Source organism: Brachionichthys hirsutus, chromosome 10 (assembly GCF_040956055.1).
Source record: "Brachionichthys hirsutus isolate HB-005 chromosome 10, CSIRO-AGI_Bhir_v1, whole genome shotgun sequence".
Lineage (NCBI taxonomy): Eukaryota > Metazoa > Chordata > Actinopteri > Lophiiformes > Brachionichthyidae > Brachionichthys > Brachionichthys hirsutus.
In genome coordinates, this window is record NC_090906.1 from 9,022,136 (window position 1) to 9,039,434 (window position 17,299).

Genomic DNA, 17,299 nt, shown 5'->3' on the forward strand with positions numbered 1-17,299 from the left:
GGGGGGGGGGGTTCACGAAAGGCTGTAGGTGGACGTTCCGGTATTTATTATTCGGCGTCCGTGATTGAGGCGAGATAAGAGGCCTGCAGACGCGACCTATTTACGGCTTCATGGTGACATACAGTAGAAGTAAATAAAACCGACAGCAGAACCATCAAGGAATGTTTTTAACAACTAACAACTAAATAGTCACGAATGAACACGGCTCCACCAAGTAGCTTAAATCAGGACGTGAATATATACAGTACAAATCAATAGATGGGATTAACATGAGTCTAGATTAGGATTTATCACGGTGACTCTAGGAAGGATGTTATTAGGGGGGGGGGGGTCAGTAGAAACTGTATGGGCTGGAATGGATTTAGAGATTCCTTCTCTGTGTGTGTGTGTGTGTGTGTGTGTGTGTGTGTGTGTGTGCGTGCGTGAGAGATGGCTAGAGAGAAAGACAAAGCCGTTCACATTTGTGTGCATGCATGCTGTGAGAATTTTCCGATGCCCTTCCGTCTCCAAAACCTGCTGGTTTCCACGGCGATTGGAGCATCTGGGTCTTTCACCAGTTCATGATGCAGTTTCTATTCAATGTCATGAAGTACACCTGGCTGCTGCCTCCAGAACGCACGGACGCGAAGAACACCTGAGAAACGCAACAAACAGAGACGGACAGGCGTCAGCAGCGGCTACGACCGAGCTAACTGCCCCCGACCGAGCTAACTGCCCCCCGACTGAGCTAACTGCCCCCCGACCGAGCTAACTGCCCCCCGACCGAGCTAACTGCCCCCCGAGCTTCTCTCTCACCTTGTCGTTTCTCTCGCAGAGAAACTTCAGCCGCTGAGCTCTTTTGTGCATGAAGACGCCGTCCAGGTGGCCAGTCTCCACAGAACGAATCTCGATGGCTTTTTCTCCCCATCCCATAATCTGATTTGAGCAGATATGAGCTGCGAGGCAAAACGCAACATGAGCACGAAGCAAGCGAGCCGTTAAGCACTTTCAGTTGTTAGGGAATATTTGGATTCGGGCCGCACCGACAGACGTGGGCATCTCGCCCCACTGGAGGACAACGTCCTTAATGATGCGCCCGTAGGTGTTGACGTAGACCCCTTCGTCCTCGTAGCACAGCAGCATCTCCATGCCGTCCGAGCTGGGCAGGAACACGATGGCGTGCGGCGTCACGTGACTCTGGATCTGTTCCGCCGTGGAAACAAAGAAAGGGATGAGCCGCAACAATCGCGTCCCGCAAAAACACTCCCGTCTGACAGGCTGCCCAACCTACGTGAACGGGGATGTAAATGTCATAGTTGTTCCCGGAGTCCACGTCAATGGCGTGGAAGCCAGCGCAAGAACCGTAGATGACCTTCAACCTCTGACCCTCCTCCACCGTCAGGTCGACCAGGACAGGCCTGTGTGGCAGGTCTGCGAAGGACTGGTTTACAAAAGGAGTGCAGAATGAGCTGAGCGCCCCCCGTCTGGGTCTGGTCGGCTGCTCTCTCTCTCTCTAAGTAAGGCGCTTACCTTGAAGGCCATGAATTTGTGATAAGGTTTCGGCGCCCAGGCGTATACTTCCACCGCATTCTTCAAAGCAATCACGAGGAACTTTATCCTCTCGTATTTCACTGGATGGGAGAACGGCGAGGCCATTAGACATCAGATATTTGTCTTTTAATAATTCACTGCTGCATACGCATTCAAACAACGCATCCAGAGGGGGGGGGGGATGGGGGTGCGTGAGGCCAGTGTGCAACCCAGCTGTTATCGATCACTCACCAACTTTGTAATGCACGCAGCCCTCCATCTCCCCCACAGTGGTCCAGCCTTGCTTCTTTTCCACCTCGGGGTCATTGTGGAGGATCTTGTTCCTCAGCCAGGCCAGGTAGTAGACACGCACCTTGTTTTTCTTGCCTGAGCAGAGACAGACAAGCGTTCAATTCTTTAGAGGAAGCTGAGTGGACAGTTTTTAAATGTAATATCTGTATCTGATAAAAAACAAACAAACTGAATTCATACAGCACACTAATATTGATATTTCATCCTTTTATGGTCTAAAAATGGCCTTTTAAATCTTGTTTAAAAAGGAGACACTGATGTCCAATGTCAAAAAGGCATGGGTGCAATTTGGCGTCCCCTTAAAGGCGAGCAGCGTCTTGCTTTAAGCGCAGAAAGCCTTAATGGGGGGGGGGGGGGGGGGGGGGGCAGGCTGGTGATGAGCTGCAGTAATGGACCTGATATGGTGATGAGCAGGTTGAGGCCCTCCAGGACGTCCATCTGTTGGAACCTGCGGGAGTTGATGAGGGGGTAAACCTTGCCCTGTCCACTGCGATCCAGCAGCTTCAGACCGTTCTCCGTGCCCACCAGCAGGTTCACGCCTGGAGAGACAGAAACACAAACAGCTTTCGTCCTCCACTAAATACATTCCTGTTGCTTCATTCCCAGTCAAATCTTTTATTTATTTTAAATCTCAGAATGACAGACTGTTACCGTTCAGTCTTTTTCCCACATCACAACCAGCATATATTTTGCTATGAAGGACAAATAAAGAGGAACTTCACTGAATGAGTAATTTGTCTGTTTTCATCGTCACCCCTAAACTATTTCCACAAACGCATCTTTCAGATTTCCTCACAATTCATCATCAAAGCGAAAACAGCTTGTGAGAGGGGGCTGGAAGCTAAAAATAGCATCAATGATGAGAGCGGAGACGCTGCGATCTCCCAGAGAGAGCTATGAATGTCACACGGTGCCTAATTCAGGCCACACCAATGACCTTAAATCAGATTTCCAAAGTCACTGGTTTTTTAGTTTTGGTCATGTTTTAACTAACTCTGTTGAAGCCAACACATCACTTTTATGTCAGGCTGGTAATTCAAAATCTCGCTCGGTGCTCGATATCTTTTACATTTAAACTTGGGAATTGTATCCGTTCTCACCCCAGAGGGCTGCACAGAGGATCTCAGAGTTGAACCTCTTCTTGTACTTGCGGATCTCAGGCGTGTCGGTCGGTGGACGCGTGTTGGTGGGATTGACATTCACCATGGATCCTTTCCTCACCTCCATTTTCAGCTGCTCGAACCTCGAGCCTAGACGTGGAGGCAGCAATGAAAGACTTCAATGAGGAGGGAAAGAAAAGTACAAAACTGGAGGGCAAACTGTAATTGGTTTAGAAATAGACAGATGACTCCAGGTGTGAAAAGCCTCACCAGTGATGGACATATTGTCCCCAGTACCTCCTGGTGATTGGTACATGCCCAGATCCACAAAGGTGGTGAAGGAAGACTTGCCAGATGCTTTGACCAAACCTCTGGACTGATACTTGTGGAAAGAAGAGAGGGAAAATTGGTTCATTGTCGTTTCGGCAAATGTCAACATTTTGTGTAGAAATGTGTATTACCGTAATTCTCGGTGTACAAGCCGCTACTTTTTTCCAATATTTTGAACCTTGCGGTTTATGCAACGACGCGGCAAATTTACGTATATTTTCCCACTTTCGTTACGAGCCGTGTTTCGTTAAAGCCTATTTATTTTCGTTACAAAATTAACGCCCGCCCGCCCGGAGGGAAAGCCCCGCTTGCGCGTAGCTGGGGAGATCTGCGAGAAGGGCCCGGCGCTCGTCCAGAGTCGCCGCCGCCGGACCGCCGTACCCGGTCCCCGCCGCCTGTCCGCCATCCGCTACGCGGCGTCGGGCGCGCCGCGTAGCGGGGAAGGAACCCACCCCCTCGACCTCCCGGGCGTCCCCACCCCTGCCGCACCACGCTCCCGCGGACGGAGGATGAGGGGCACGGGGGCAAGGGGGACGGGGACACCCCGCCAGGCGGGCGCGCGCGCCGCGCAGCCTCCGACGGGCGGAGAGGGGAGGGCGACGGGGCGACTGCTCCCCCAGCCGCGGCTCGAGCCCAGCCCCGCTTCGCACCCCAGCCCGACCGACCCAGCCCTTAGAGCCAATCCTTATCCCGAAGTTACGGATCTGATTTGCCGACTTCCCTTGATCTAACATGCCAGACGCTGTTCACCTTGGAGACCTGCTGCGGATATCGTTACGAGCCGTGTTCCGTTAAATAGCATTTGTCTTAATGCACTTGCGGCTTACGAATATGTGCGGCTTATTTTAGTACAAAATATATATTTTTTTTAATTCAGTGGGTGCGGCTTTTTCACAGGTGCGCATAATAGTTCAGCAATTACGGTAAAAAGAAAAAAATTAACATTTTCAGTCTATGTTGCATGAAAATAGTAACTCTCACGTCTATATTTTTTGATGGTTCTCCACTACAAGGCTGAAATGATTGATACAAAAACTTTCACTGAATGGCGGCACGCAGGAACTCCTAAATATAAAGCAGGAATTTAGGACCGTTATACTTGACATCAGTAAAACTCACATCATACACAGAGTCCTTCCCAGGGGAGGAGTGAGTGGCTGAATCGGTGGGGGAGTGGGAGGGCTGGACCACATCTGGCAGGTTAGTGTACCCATTATGGCTCCTCTTCTCTGGGGTCTTTGAGGTGAGGAGAAGAAGCTTGCATTACATAACATCAGAAAACAGACTTGATTGAGGCTAATGTGCTGCACCGATTAGCAGGACATGATCGCTGTACAACGCGGTACAAACGTGGCTTCCTGATGATAATACTAATCGTCTAATTGACTCACCCTCTGCACTAGCATGGTCTGATCCCCGTAGCCGCCCGCCTGCTCGCCCTCTCCCTCCTCGCCTTCGTCTTCATGAACCACCATGGTGTTGACTGAATCCGTGTCTGCGTCCCTGTGTCTGAGATCAAAGAGGATCAAAGTCATGGATGAGGATGTGAAGTTTTATACTTCAGACTTTGATAGAATATTCCATTTTAAATATAAAGTTGAAGTTAAAAGCCATTTGCTTTACAAACTATTAATATTAGATTACCGATCAGTGGGGCTTTCTTCCTCCTCTGCTCCCTCGCCGCTCTCGCTCTCCTCACTGCTCTCGCTGCTCTCTGAAGAAGAGGAGTAATCGTTGGCCTTGACCGGGGGCCTTGGCTGCTCCTCAGCACGCTCCTTGGCAAAAAGTCCATGGTCCTACGCAAAATAAACCACAGCAGTTTACTTCAGGAACGCTTTCAAAAATGCAGGATTCAGAGCCTGATTGATGATTTCCTGTCATGACTTGCAGGTTCACATGGAAATGGGAAGATGCAAACACGTTAAAGGTCTTTAATATTTCATTCAAATACAAAACCTGGACTTGGATCTATGCACAGCATGCATTTTACTCAACACACTATGAATGCAGATCCATCATGAAGTCATGCATGAACACTGAACATTACAAAACACACAAAGATACTAACCTCCCCTATAGCCCTCTTGTAACTCTGCATTTTCGAGGTAAAGTAAACAAACAGGGATTTGAGAGAAGAATCGTGAAGGGCAACAGCAACAGTGTGGAATAAACGACGTGCAAAGGAGCAGCGATGTGATTGGCACACATTGAACTCATGTCTTTCCTGAATTCACAGAGCAGGTGATTTGCTATAAAACAAAAGTTTGGGCTAGTGCTTTTCATTTTATACCTTCCTACACGTGAGAGAACGTTTTTTGTCGCATGCAGTAATCCTGTACTCTCATAACTAGTTATACATGTGAGGTATAACGGGGACACCCCGAACAGATTCCCTTTTGTAAAGGACCACTTACAGCAGGGCGCCCGGGGCGGGAGGACGTGCGAGACTCCCCTGGCTTGTGACGGCTATCGTGGGAGAGAATGGGTGAATCCATTTTGGAGGAACCTGCGCATAGCAAAGGAGCGTGAAGTGAAGAATTCTAAAATCAGACTGCAAACACAGCCTGCAGAGAGGAATGGCACTGGGGAGCAAGGGACTCTCACTGAGGATGCGATGCCTCTCGAGCGAACCGGTCTGGGGCAGACTGGATATGACGCTCATGCCGTCTCCTCTTTCCCAGCGATCGTTACGACTGAGATCCGGATTGCTGCCGTCAGGACACAAATCAGTTATCTCCAGCAGTCACAGAGAAAAACTCGGATTAAACTGATTAGAGGTTCTTTCTCAGTACCTGGCTCTTACTGGGTGCCTTATGCCAGAGGCCAGGTTGGTGTTAAGAGCCGTGGCGATGGACGCCGTCCTCTGGGGAATCTGAGGACAGACATCCCATAGTTCACCAGCAGTTTGAAGAGTAACTATGTTAGAAGCAAACTGAGGTCTGCTTTACATTTTGTTGACAGACAGCAGACTCAGAGGGTCTCACCTTCGGTGGGAGTTCCACGTCCGGCAGTCGGATCCAAGGTCCACGATCTTCTCTCATTTGATGCGCCTGCGGTGCCGGCGTTTCAGAAGTGGGGTCTGAGTTTTGACGCACCAGTTCTCTAGAGTGGATCGGACGGGGTGCGGGGGCAAGGGAAGGGTCCTGGGTGGGGAAGGCGGACATGGTCTTAGTGGGCTGGTCGCAGAGGGACTGGGAGCGAGGAACAGGGGCAGCGTAAGGCTTTAGTGGAACCAAGTGAGCCATCTGGAACTACAGAGAGCAGCGCGCCGGAGGCGAGGAGCAGCCGAGGAGGAAGGAGGAAGGCAAGGCAGTTGGAGAGAGAATAGTTGTGTTGATGATCCGAGGTGATTTTGTGTGTTATTTTAAGTGATCACAGATGATTAAAGACGGGGAGGGAGAGGAAAAGAAGAGAAAGAAGGCATAAATAAGAGCGAGGACAAGAACGAGTCAAGCAGCTGAAGAATTAGGCTCAGAAAAGCAGGAGCAGATACATCCCACGTTGTTTTTACACCCACCTTCCCCTGCCCGCCTTGGGGTTCAACGGGCCTTTGCATTGGTGGAGTCTGAGCAGACTGGGCAGCTCCCGACTGGCTGATGGAATCGGAGCGCGACTGGATGGCAGTGTCAGAGACAGTGGTGCAGATCTTGGGTGAGCCCTGCCTGTTGAGCTTGCTGCGCTCTTCCACCTGAACAAAGAAGGGTGGTGCGTGAGGCCAGTGTGCAACGCTGTGACGTGTCGTTACAACTCAAACGCAGGTCACGCGACTACCTCGCGGGCCCAGGTTGGCTTGTTGTTTGGCTCCAGGTTTTTGTTGTAGTGGTAAAGCTGGGGCTTCTTATCTTGCTGCTGTTGCTGTAAAGACATCAGGTACGCATGCTCCTGCTGCAGCTGCCTCTGTAGCCGCTCGGACTGACGCTGCTCCTCCAGCTGCTTGCGCTTGTATTCCTAAAAAACAAACAAATTTAGCGTTAAACCTTTGCTTTCCTCCAACTGGACAACATGCATGTCAGACGAGTCTAACTACATCCACAGGTAGAGGTAGAAATATCAAGCTGAATAATGTCTATTTAGTCAAACGTCTTGTTGGATTTGATCATATCCTGCAGTGACAATTTTGTGTTTCGCAGACTTGAGGCAAACAGCGAGTCAGCTGATTGAATTCTCACTGAAGTTGTAGTCACGTCTCCCAGCCATTTGAAGGCCACCGTGACCTCCGTCTCCTCCATACAGCAGTGACAATTAAGCTCTCTCCCCCCCCCCAAAAAACAGGAAGAAATAACACTATATCCTAATCCAAATAAAACAAACGCTCTAAATGTGCTTGCATTTTTCATACAAATACTGGTCGCGTTGAATCTGTGGAAGTATTTATCATATCAGACTTTTATTCAAACAAAAAGAACCGGTGAGGACTATTTACCATAAGCAGCGCCTGTTCCTGCAGCAACTGCTGCTGGAGGATCTCTAGCTGTCGCTGCTCTTCTTCTAACTTGTGCCTGATGAACTCCTGCGGAAAGGTAAGAGAGGAATGAAAGTCCAAGGGCAGGGGTGGATAACAGGGGCAGACGGCAGTCACAGGGCATCATTCCGGTAAACGAGAACAATCTTGCCCTGACAAAAAAAAATATATATATATATAATTATTATTATACGGCTCTAAGACTGAATTTCCAGACAAAACGTGAACCTTCCCTCCTTAGGAGGTGAACCATAACGTCACTGCTTAAAGTCACAGACTGAGAAACTGCTCTGACGTGAGAACAACCAAAAACACTCAGAGGGACATTGTGATCACAAAACGCCATACTGATTTAAAATCAGTATTTGTCACTTCCGGCGCTTTGATGCCAGACTCCTTTGTAACCGAGGGTAAACTGGAAACGGCATGAGAGAGGCAGAGAGCCCACCCACAGAAAACTCATCTCGGAATAAATACACTAATTTAGACCCTTGCTGCTATGGCAACCTACTCGAGGAATTTCACCACTGGAGCAACTTGCACAGTATTGCCAGTGCCCCCCCCCCCCACACACACACCGCTCTGATTGGCTGATGGCAGCCCCCTCGTCTGTTGCGGTTGGTTACCTGCTCCCTCTCAGCCAACCTTCGGTCTTCCTCCCTCCTCATATCGTCGAGTCTCCGATGGGGACCCTTTTCCTGCTGCCTCACCATCTCTCGCTCTTTTCTCTGTTGCTGGGAGGGAAGGGTGACAGGAAAAACTCAAATGAGCACAGAGGCTCCGTTTGCACAGGAGCATTTATGAAGGAAGCCCGACTCATAAACGAAGTCTCTCTTATCTTTGGACAAAACGGCTAGAAAAAGAAAAAGACAAGGGGGTGCAGGGGAGAAAACGAAGGTTACAAGTCATTCACACAAACATTCTGTACAAACATACATACTGAATCCAAATCATCTTTCAAATGAGCAGTTTTAATTCTAACTCAAGCTGTTCACTACTTTTTTGGAAGACAATGAAACAAACAAATGCACATCTCTGGTAGCGGAGGAATAAAAAAAAATAATATACATCATGTGTGTTTCATTTCAAACCCTACATAACTCCAGATGTGTGTTTAATGTATGTGGCAACATGATTAATGAAGCTCAAGGCAGAGCTTCCAACAAGGTCTTTCTTCATTTCTTGTTAACTCCATAACAGACAAAGCGTCAAAACAAGTTCTGTTGCTTTTGTGGCAAAGATTACGGGTTGATGCGCATTCAGTCATCTCACAGTAACAATCCATTCCGTTCCGTAATGTGACGTGCAAACGCCGTTCATGAACAACCGCCAAATGGTCGTTCATGAATATAATCGTAAATAAAGAATAAGCTAATTACATTGTATGTGTCTATAGAAAGCCTTTATCTCTAATGTACACACCGAAGGCTCCTATAAAGCATACGAAGAGTGCAATTGTCAAATGTGCTTTTAATATTTATATCTGGACGCAGTAGTTGTGGAGCAACAGCTCGACCAGAAGTTTCAGCAACTCCCTTTAAACTTTAGAGAGGCTTAGGGATAGCCATTCTCCCTCGCTTCCAGCCTTCGTGTCATATTCCGTAAAAACGTAGACATGTGCACGTTGATAATACCTCTTCAAGTCGCCGCCGCTGCTCCTTCTGCTCCTCGATGCGTTTCTGTCGATCGTGCAGCAGCTGCCTTTTGTGCTCCTCGGGGTCTCGACGCTGAGCAGCCAGTTGGGCTTGTTGCCTCTTGTGAGCCTCCGAGCGCTCTTTGTTCTCCTGCTGCAGACGCTGGAAGTCCCGCCTCAGAGTGGACTCCCCAGGAACGTTGAGGATAGAACTGATGACCGGATTGAGGAAACGAGGGACATGAAATGCAAGTGGGTAACCAAATGCACAGAAAAAAAACAAACCCAGGATTTGTATTACTTGCCAGAGTTGATAAACTGCACTTACCTCGACTCTCTGTCATCGCCTCGGTTTTCGTCCTCCTCGTCGCTGCCGCTGTACTCGTACTCTGTCTCCTCTTGAGCCAGATGCGATGAAGAGAAGTCGTACGTGACAGGAAAAGGCTTTGTGGCATACTTTATCGTCAGCCGGATCACACCGCTTACCTTTCTCGCCTCTTTTCTTGCGTGTGCGGTCAATGTGGTCTTTGAGCTGGATTCGGACCTGGCGCTCAGTGGGCTGGTCTCGGATAAACGAGTGCTTGAGCAGCTGCTCTGTGGACGGTCGGCTGGGATACGTCTTAACAAGACAGGCCTCTATAAAGTCTATAAATTTCTTGGACCTGTGAGGAAGAGGGAGGTTGGAGGATGATGAAGGAGTTGTGAACAAACATGTGCTGTAGCTACGTCATTATTATTGTAAAGTTCCTGTGTCCGTAATCAAATGCTGGGACTTCTTTATGCGATTTTAAACAGTTTCTCCATCTACCTAAATGGATTAAAAAAGAATTTCCTTTAAACTGATACGTAACTTTGAGGCATCACCATAAAACCAACAGATTTTAAACTCAAAATCATCTATTTGCTGATGGGATTTCAATTTCCTCTTCAATCTGTCTAGAAATATGCTCATGCTTTGAGAGTTTTATGCATACTTAATATATATATTTGTGTATAAATAAGACTTGGAACTCAAGAGCAGCGCGGTTGATAACTCACCATTTTTTGGACTTCAGTTTCGGGGGGGGATTCCTGGGAATCAGGAAGAGGGCTCTCATCGGATGCATGTCGCACAAAGCTACACAAATTAAGAAAGTGGTGGTGGGGGGGGGGGGGGGTATTAGTGTCATCAACCAGCCAGATAATAATCAATGTGAGACATATCATAATTCATGAATATACTGCCAATCACTGCAAACACTCTTTGTATGCTCAAACACGGTTACAGCTGCTGCTGCCCAACGTTTCCAGCCGCCTCGGGCTTGTTGTTCCACTGAACACAGGAACAAGGACTCTGAGTCATTGTGTTCCCAGCGTAGGTAGGCAGCTAAACCCGACCGGTGAGCTTTACACTCAGGCAGTATAAAGGCTTTTAGCTCATGTGCAACGTGACTCAGGTAGCCAAAGGCGAGGAGACAGTCGGTGTCAGCATTCAACCATTTACTGATAATGTACGCGTCATTTAACGCGAACAGTTAACACGGAATAGATATGGTGGGCGTCTTGCTGACGGACGGACGGACAAACAAACGCTGGCGACAGCATAACGTCCGTCTCGGCTTCTGACTTTGATAATTGTGCAGTGAGTATCTGATACCTTGACGGGGCCTCGTCAAAAACATGATTGAGTAATGAGGCTGATGGAGCGAGTACACACTGCATAATTTATAACACCAGCGTGAAAGTTGTGCCTTCATGACATTCACGGCAGCTTCAACATGGTCCATAGAGTTCAATCAGTCATACCAAACCAAAACCAGTTGATGCGGTTCATCAATGAAGCTTTATGCATTTAAGATACTGGGAATATTTTTGTGTCAGATTCTGCAATTATGATACGAGTTCTGAATATTGAGAATTCTTATTTTATCTGTTCAGTTTCAATAATGAAAATACAAAGCGATGATCACTCGAGCCTGTTCCACACAGCTTCTGTCTGTACTTCTAAGAAACATTATTTGGAGGCCAAGGTACTTCTAAAAAACTACAATGTGTAGCACTTGTTTATAATTGGTAATATCACATTTCATCACACTCCTCAGCCATTTCGCCACTTTGAAGACATTTTAATTTTTTTTGCTCGGCCCAACACCTAAAAGTGAGATTTGAAGGCGAGCACGGAAAACCTATCCTCCTTCAGCGGCTGATGATAAGAAATCAATATTCTACTCTCAAACCCTGCAAAGAAAAGCAGCAAAAATCCGATCCAATGGTCATTTATTTTGTGAACCGAGGGTTTCTTTGCCTCCAAGTCGGATCCGACGCCGAATCTCACGGCAGACAGAGCTCCCCGCTAAACTGACCGCAGAGACAGAGCAAAGAGTTCTGTGCTCTCGGCCTCCACACGCCGACGGGCAGGATCACGGCTACGCTAGCTTGATTACAGTGAGTCAGCAGTCCATCTGAAGGCACACTCTACAAGGCCGGAAACGCAAAAACGAGGAACATCATTCACGTCGTCTTCAAGTGTAGATTTTCAGACAGAAACTTATGATATGAAGTAAAAAAGAAATCCAGGATTAAAAAAAAAAGAATGGTCTCTTACGAGGAGCTCCCTCCGCCATCTCTATGGCCGTGATCCCCAACGACCAGATGTCGCTCTGCAACACACAGGAGAGAGCGTGCCGGTCATCCCTCACATCCTCCCAGAGTGCATTCTCACACACACACACACGAACAGAGTGCTGCCGTTTACCCTGTAATCGTAGGTGGAGTCAGGGTTCTCGTCGCAGGCGATGACCTCGGGCGCCATCCAGTACGGTGTGCCGATGAAGGTGTTCCTGCGCCCGACGGTCCTGTCCAACTGGGCGCTCACGCCGAAATCGACTGACGGGAAGAGATCCGTGAGCGTACGCCTCCTTTGTCAGTTCGACGGGCAGAAATGCTTCCGTTCCTACCGAGTTTGACCTCTGCGTTCTCCGTCAGCAGCACGTTCTGGCCCTTGATGTCTCGGTGGATGACTTTATGGGCGTGGAGATGAGAAAGGCCCTGCAGCCAGAACAAAGACAGCGAGGACGTCAGAAAGGACTCGCCTTTTACTGCGAATTGCTTTCGAGGAGTGCGGCCGCGGATTCTCACCCGTAGGATCTCCCGACAGACGTAAGCGATCCAGTCCTCCTTCAGAGAGCTGCCTTTGGTGTTTTTCACCAGGTCGGTTACCGATCCCGCCCCACAGAACTCCATCACCAGCTGCACACAGAGGAACACAAAGCCGGGTCAGCACGCCTGACGAGAGGTGCGGCGGGTAAAAGGGCGGACTGACCCAAAGTTGGTCATCATGTCCCGGCGGGCTCTTCTTCACGAAGGCGCCGTAGTACGTGGCGATGTTGCGATGGTGGCTGTATTTTTTCAGCATGTTAATCTCTGCTTTGATCTCCTCTTCTTCCTCCTCCGTAACATCCATTACTTTAATGGCAGCCAGCTGGCCCGTCTTCACGTGGCGGCCCTGATACGAGAACAATTTGGATCATCGGCGGGCGAAGTTTAAACAGAACTGGGAATCCGTGCCTCTGAAACGGTCTGAATTTCACCCATTACGTGTGGCCAATCAGATCATCACATCATCATCATCATCATTCCTGGTTTAAAATGGTCTTTCACTGGAGCCTCTTATCTTTCTCTCACGGCTACTTCGAACTTGCTAACTGACGGCTGAAAAGTCTACCGACATGGCGGTGAGATAAATCTGCAGAGAATTTTATTTAACAGAGAATCTAACACAACGGCAACTCACTGCACAACAAAAAAAAAAGACATGCTTCGTATATCGGTAAACCTCCCACTTCATTCAGATCTCACCTTGTACACCTGCCCATATGTCCCATTGCCAACGACCTCGACCAGCTCAAAGATTCCAGCTGGATCCTAGAGGAGACACGGGCAGATGGATTAATCAGACAGCATGCAGGCGGCGGGGTCAGACGCACCGGGAACATTCGTCGTCTCCATCTCGGCACTTCAAGGAAACTGCACTTATTTGCAGATCTGTGGCAGCGCATTGTTTTTAAGTGGGTGATGGTTGCTCTGTTCTTTTTGTAATCCTACACACCTACCGGTACCCTTTAGTACCGATCCGAATGTACGTAAAACCCGACTCCAGACATGCTGCTAAGCTGCCCCTGTTTAGTGTCTGCTGCAATCGGCTTTCTTTAATGTTGACACAAAGGCAAAAGCAAAAACTCCTGTTGAGAACACACTCAAACAATTAAAAAGGACAATCATTTTTCAGTTTCACATCCAGACAGACTAAAACTTTGATACGATAAACTCTACCACATCCTGTCATATTTCGGATCTGTTTTCTGTGTAACTGGACATAGGTTTACAGATGATCCACAAAACTATGATAAACACACAGAAGCAAATCAGCCTCATCAGGAATTACACAGCATGTAAAAGAAACACTTTCATTACACTAAAGCAAATCAAAATACAATTCTGAATTCCATATTTCAATGCAAATCACCTGAGCTCAATCATCCAAGCCCCCCCCCCCACTCACTATCCACCCACAAGGCTACACAAGAAGGAAAATGACAAGCAAATACACCACGTATCGACGGTGCGCTACGAACAGACAGCGCACAGAAACAAGGACAGGATGTAAGGCCTTTTTCTAGCCGCCTCGTTTTAAGTTCCAAAGCACTTAACACATATCTCACTAATAATGAGTGGACTGCTTCGGCCCAAATTAAGCATCCTCCCCAGGAGACAAGGGGAAATGATAGCAGTTCTACTTTCATGCAATTTCAACATGGCTTTAAGATGTGTGGGTGGTTGTACTACAGCTTTGGGTTTGCAGCGTAGAATGCGACCTATGCTGCGTTCAGCAGTTTCCAATATTGCCTTCGTAGTGGGGGAAAATATCCGGTGAAAAAAGGAACGTGCGCAGGAGAGGAAAGAGGACAGATAGGCCAGTAAAAGAGGAAAATGAACACAATTTCCACTTATTTGGTGCAAATCCACATAAGATCATATACAGGTACCACATTTTAAAGCACTTTATGTATAAAAACACAAACGAAGGGGGGGGGGGGGGGGGGCAAGAGAATGAAGAGAATAATGTAATGATTGCGTGGGTGGCAAGAACAAGGCGGCAGCTTCACCCACGTCCAGTGCAGAGTGGGATGAGAGGACTGAAGTGAGGGGGGGGGGGTTCAGTTATGCTCAGCGTAGCGTCAGCACACACAGTTAAACTACACAAGGAGGAAACATCCACAGGCAGCCTGTTTAAATGATAACAGTGGCAGCTGTGGTACTTCATGTGGATGTCATGCCACCATGTTAATGCCTAAGAGCAGCATTTCCGTGAACCTCAGGGAACTATTCAGTGAATCCTTCCCAAATGTCAAGCCGCTTCCAGCCTGCCCGTTAAATCGATGGGAAATGAACACTGGAAACGGCTCACACGGAAGTCGACCACACGTTTCCTCAATGACTTCCTCTGCGAGCAGAGGAAGTCGTTTTGGAATAGCCTGTCAAATCTGTGGTTGCACCATCGTCAAGACCGCGATTCAAATGCTCAGAAGTTTCCAGATAACTTCACAGAACGACATTCTAGTTTACCTCGAGTGCTTTGAAGTGCCTTTCCGAGCAAAAATTCCTAATAAAAATGTTACTTTATTTTGGAGGGAATGTCTTTTTCATTGAATCAATCAAAAACTGGAGCTTAATGTTGGAGAATATTTACAAGCATGTAGATTGTAATAAGATGTTTTATTACTGGATTTATTAATAACAGTCATGACGTGAAGATGCAAAAGAGCTAGCTTTAGACGGACAAAAAAAAAGCTTTGTTCAAAGAAAAACAAATCTTTATGACGTTCAAACCAATCATAACCAGAACTATCGTTTCACTGAAACAAAATCACAAGACTACATTTCTCAGTAATTCCATTGCCAGAGCGCTGATGTTCCCAGTAAATTAGTAATGCGAGGAAACATTGTGACTTCACCATATCTGACGTCTGCTAACCCAATTCCCAAAGAAGTGTGGGAACTGCGGGAATTAATTTTCTCTTTCTTTCAGTCAGTCAGAAATGACGCGGACCACAATGGCGTTCATCAACTTTCTTTGTTGACTCAGGCATTCAGCTTCAGGCTCTGGATGTGTTCCCACAGAAGGAGGCCTTGGGTACGTCACATGATTCTTCTTTCGCACTAAACTCACTGCGTGCCACTTGCCGGTACTTAATAAAAGCACAAGTCCATATTAAACTCACCATTAAGTGCACTCTTAGCTCCTCCTTTCTGCATATTAGATCACTCTTAAATGTGACGGCATATTGAAAGATTTAAACTTAGAAACTACATTCCTGCATATACTCCCCGCTAGTCAAGTCAAGGATAATATATGGATTCGTTTCTTCCCAATCAGCTTTTTGTTGCTGGGGGGGAGATGAAAGATCTCCGATCGATAAATAAAAACAAAGATCTGGCACATTCCAGGGATTAGCATCTACGAACGTGTGGATTCAACTGAAATCTGAACCCGCAAGTTTTCAAAAGAAAGAGCCATTCTAATTTCCATATGCAATGGAATAACAACTAAATGACGATCCCCTGGAGAGGAGACTGACCCATCGTTTGTTATTACACAGTAATAACGAAAGGTTCACCTCAACAGCACGGCATGTCCTTAAAAAAAATGCTAGGTGCAATGGATGCTTGACCCACTCCTCAACTTGTGTTGCGTGGGAAGAAACGGGCGTGTCAAAGGTCAACTGTGGATGCAAGATGAGTCACTGCCTGAAACGTGTTGCGTGTATAAAAGAGCAGCAACACGCATTTCGTAATAACGACACTCACCCTCAGAGCTGCGAGGTCGATGTCGTCCAGGCTTCGTGTGGGGGCGTTTTCAGACATGGCTGGGGAAAGCTAGCTAAGCTAACAAGTTATTTTAATAGTAGCTGCTGCGAACGAACTTGAAAGGCCTCGTCTGTTGTGTAGCAACGCAAGGGAGCCCTTAGATCATTAGCACATCGCAGACCCAGCTGGCTAGCTCACGTCATCGTTTTGATCCGCGTCTCTGATGGTGAACATCGCAGCTAAGCTAATGTTTGTTTAAAAAAAATAAAAAATAGAATTATGCTCGTCGCCGAAAAGATATGACTGGCTCGGTCCTCGTTACGTCGATAAAGTATCAATGAATAATTATCGTTTTGCGACGCAGCGGTCGTCTTTAAGGAGAACCTGATGATGGCGTCCGGGTCCGCACCGCACCGCACCGCACCGCACCGCACCGCGCCGCGCCGCGCCGGAACCGACTGTCAGAATCTACCACAAAATCAGAGCGCACGATAAATCCCAAACGCGAAGTCAGGTGCGCATTGCTAAGGGGCTAGATACGCAGCTAGGCTAGCAGACTAAACGGTCGGGTTTATTTCTCTCCAGAATTAACTTTCCGTCTTCATCCATTTTCTGTGTTGACAGTCGCGCCTCGCACTGCCAACCTTCCGGGGGGGTGGGGGGGGGGGGGCACACAGGCAGACAGACAGGCAGACAGCCACCGTAATACTTCTAAAGCGAGCTCCTCGACTATTTTAAGTCGAACGCAGCTTTTCGCTTTCCGGCGAATATACGAATATACGAACTCTAAGCCGTCAAGGGATACAGAACAGATACAGCGCTATTTCAAACTAACTCGCTATTCCGCCATGTTTTGCTTCCCCCCCAGCCTTAAATGTAGTCCTGCGGGGTCGCGCCGACGTTTGCCTGAACGTAACACTCCTCAAGTGTTTTCGCCTCCTCGATGGCTACGGCGCTTCGTCAGGGACAAATTTCTTGCCAAATTGCAGCGCGCCGCAGTCTGCGCACCTGCTCGCTTTTCTGATGAGTAGGTGAGGCCATCTTCGGACATACCTGTCCTTTTAACATCCTCCCTACGACAGTAACCGGAGTGGCTTCGTCATAGAG

General features: G+C 47.8%; 1 protein-coding gene across 1 annotated transcript; it reads right to left on the minus strand.

The window, feature by feature from the left end:
• Positions 1–550: 550 nt before the first annotated feature.
• mink1 (misshapen-like kinase 1) lies at positions 551–16,249 on the minus strand. Its single transcript, XM_068744001.1, has 31 exons — positions 16,193–16,249; positions 13,184–13,249; positions 12,648–12,830; positions 12,464–12,574; positions 12,283–12,373; positions 12,081–12,211; positions 11,931–11,985; positions 10,385–10,463; positions 9,833–10,008; positions 9,675–9,744; positions 9,348–9,558; positions 8,340–8,447; positions 7,023–7,199; positions 6,769–6,939; positions 6,236–6,502; positions 6,044–6,123; positions 5,856–5,959; positions 5,666–5,757; positions 5,320–5,343; positions 4,896–5,047; positions 4,643–4,760; positions 4,371–4,487; positions 3,192–3,303; positions 2,922–3,077; positions 2,217–2,360; positions 1,762–1,896; positions 1,510–1,610; positions 1,271–1,420; positions 1,023–1,182; positions 796–935; positions 551–634 (listed from the first exon to the last, which is right to left on the minus strand). The coding sequence occupies exons 1-31, from the start codon at positions 16,247–16,249 to the stop codon at positions 551–553; spliced, it is 3,822 nt and encodes a 1,273-aa protein (XP_068600102.1).
• Positions 16,250–17,299: the final 1,050 nt, after the last annotated feature.

What these genes read in the sequence shown, in the direction of transcription:
- mink1 (XM_068744001.1), bottom strand. Translation starts at nt 16,249, where the DNA reads ATGTCTGAAAACGCCCCCACACGAAGCCTGGACGACATCGACCTCGCA. An exon ending in GGAAGGACTCTGTGTATGAT is followed by an intron (nt 3,304 to 4,370) that starts GTGAGTTTTACT and finishes TCTTTCCACAAG; the next exon opens with TATCAGTCCAGAGGTTTGGT. An exon ending in TCTGCGAGAGAAACGACAAG is followed by an intron (nt 635 to 795) that starts GTGAGAGAGAAG and finishes TGCGTTTCTCAG; the next exon opens with GTGTTCTTCGCGTCCGTGCG.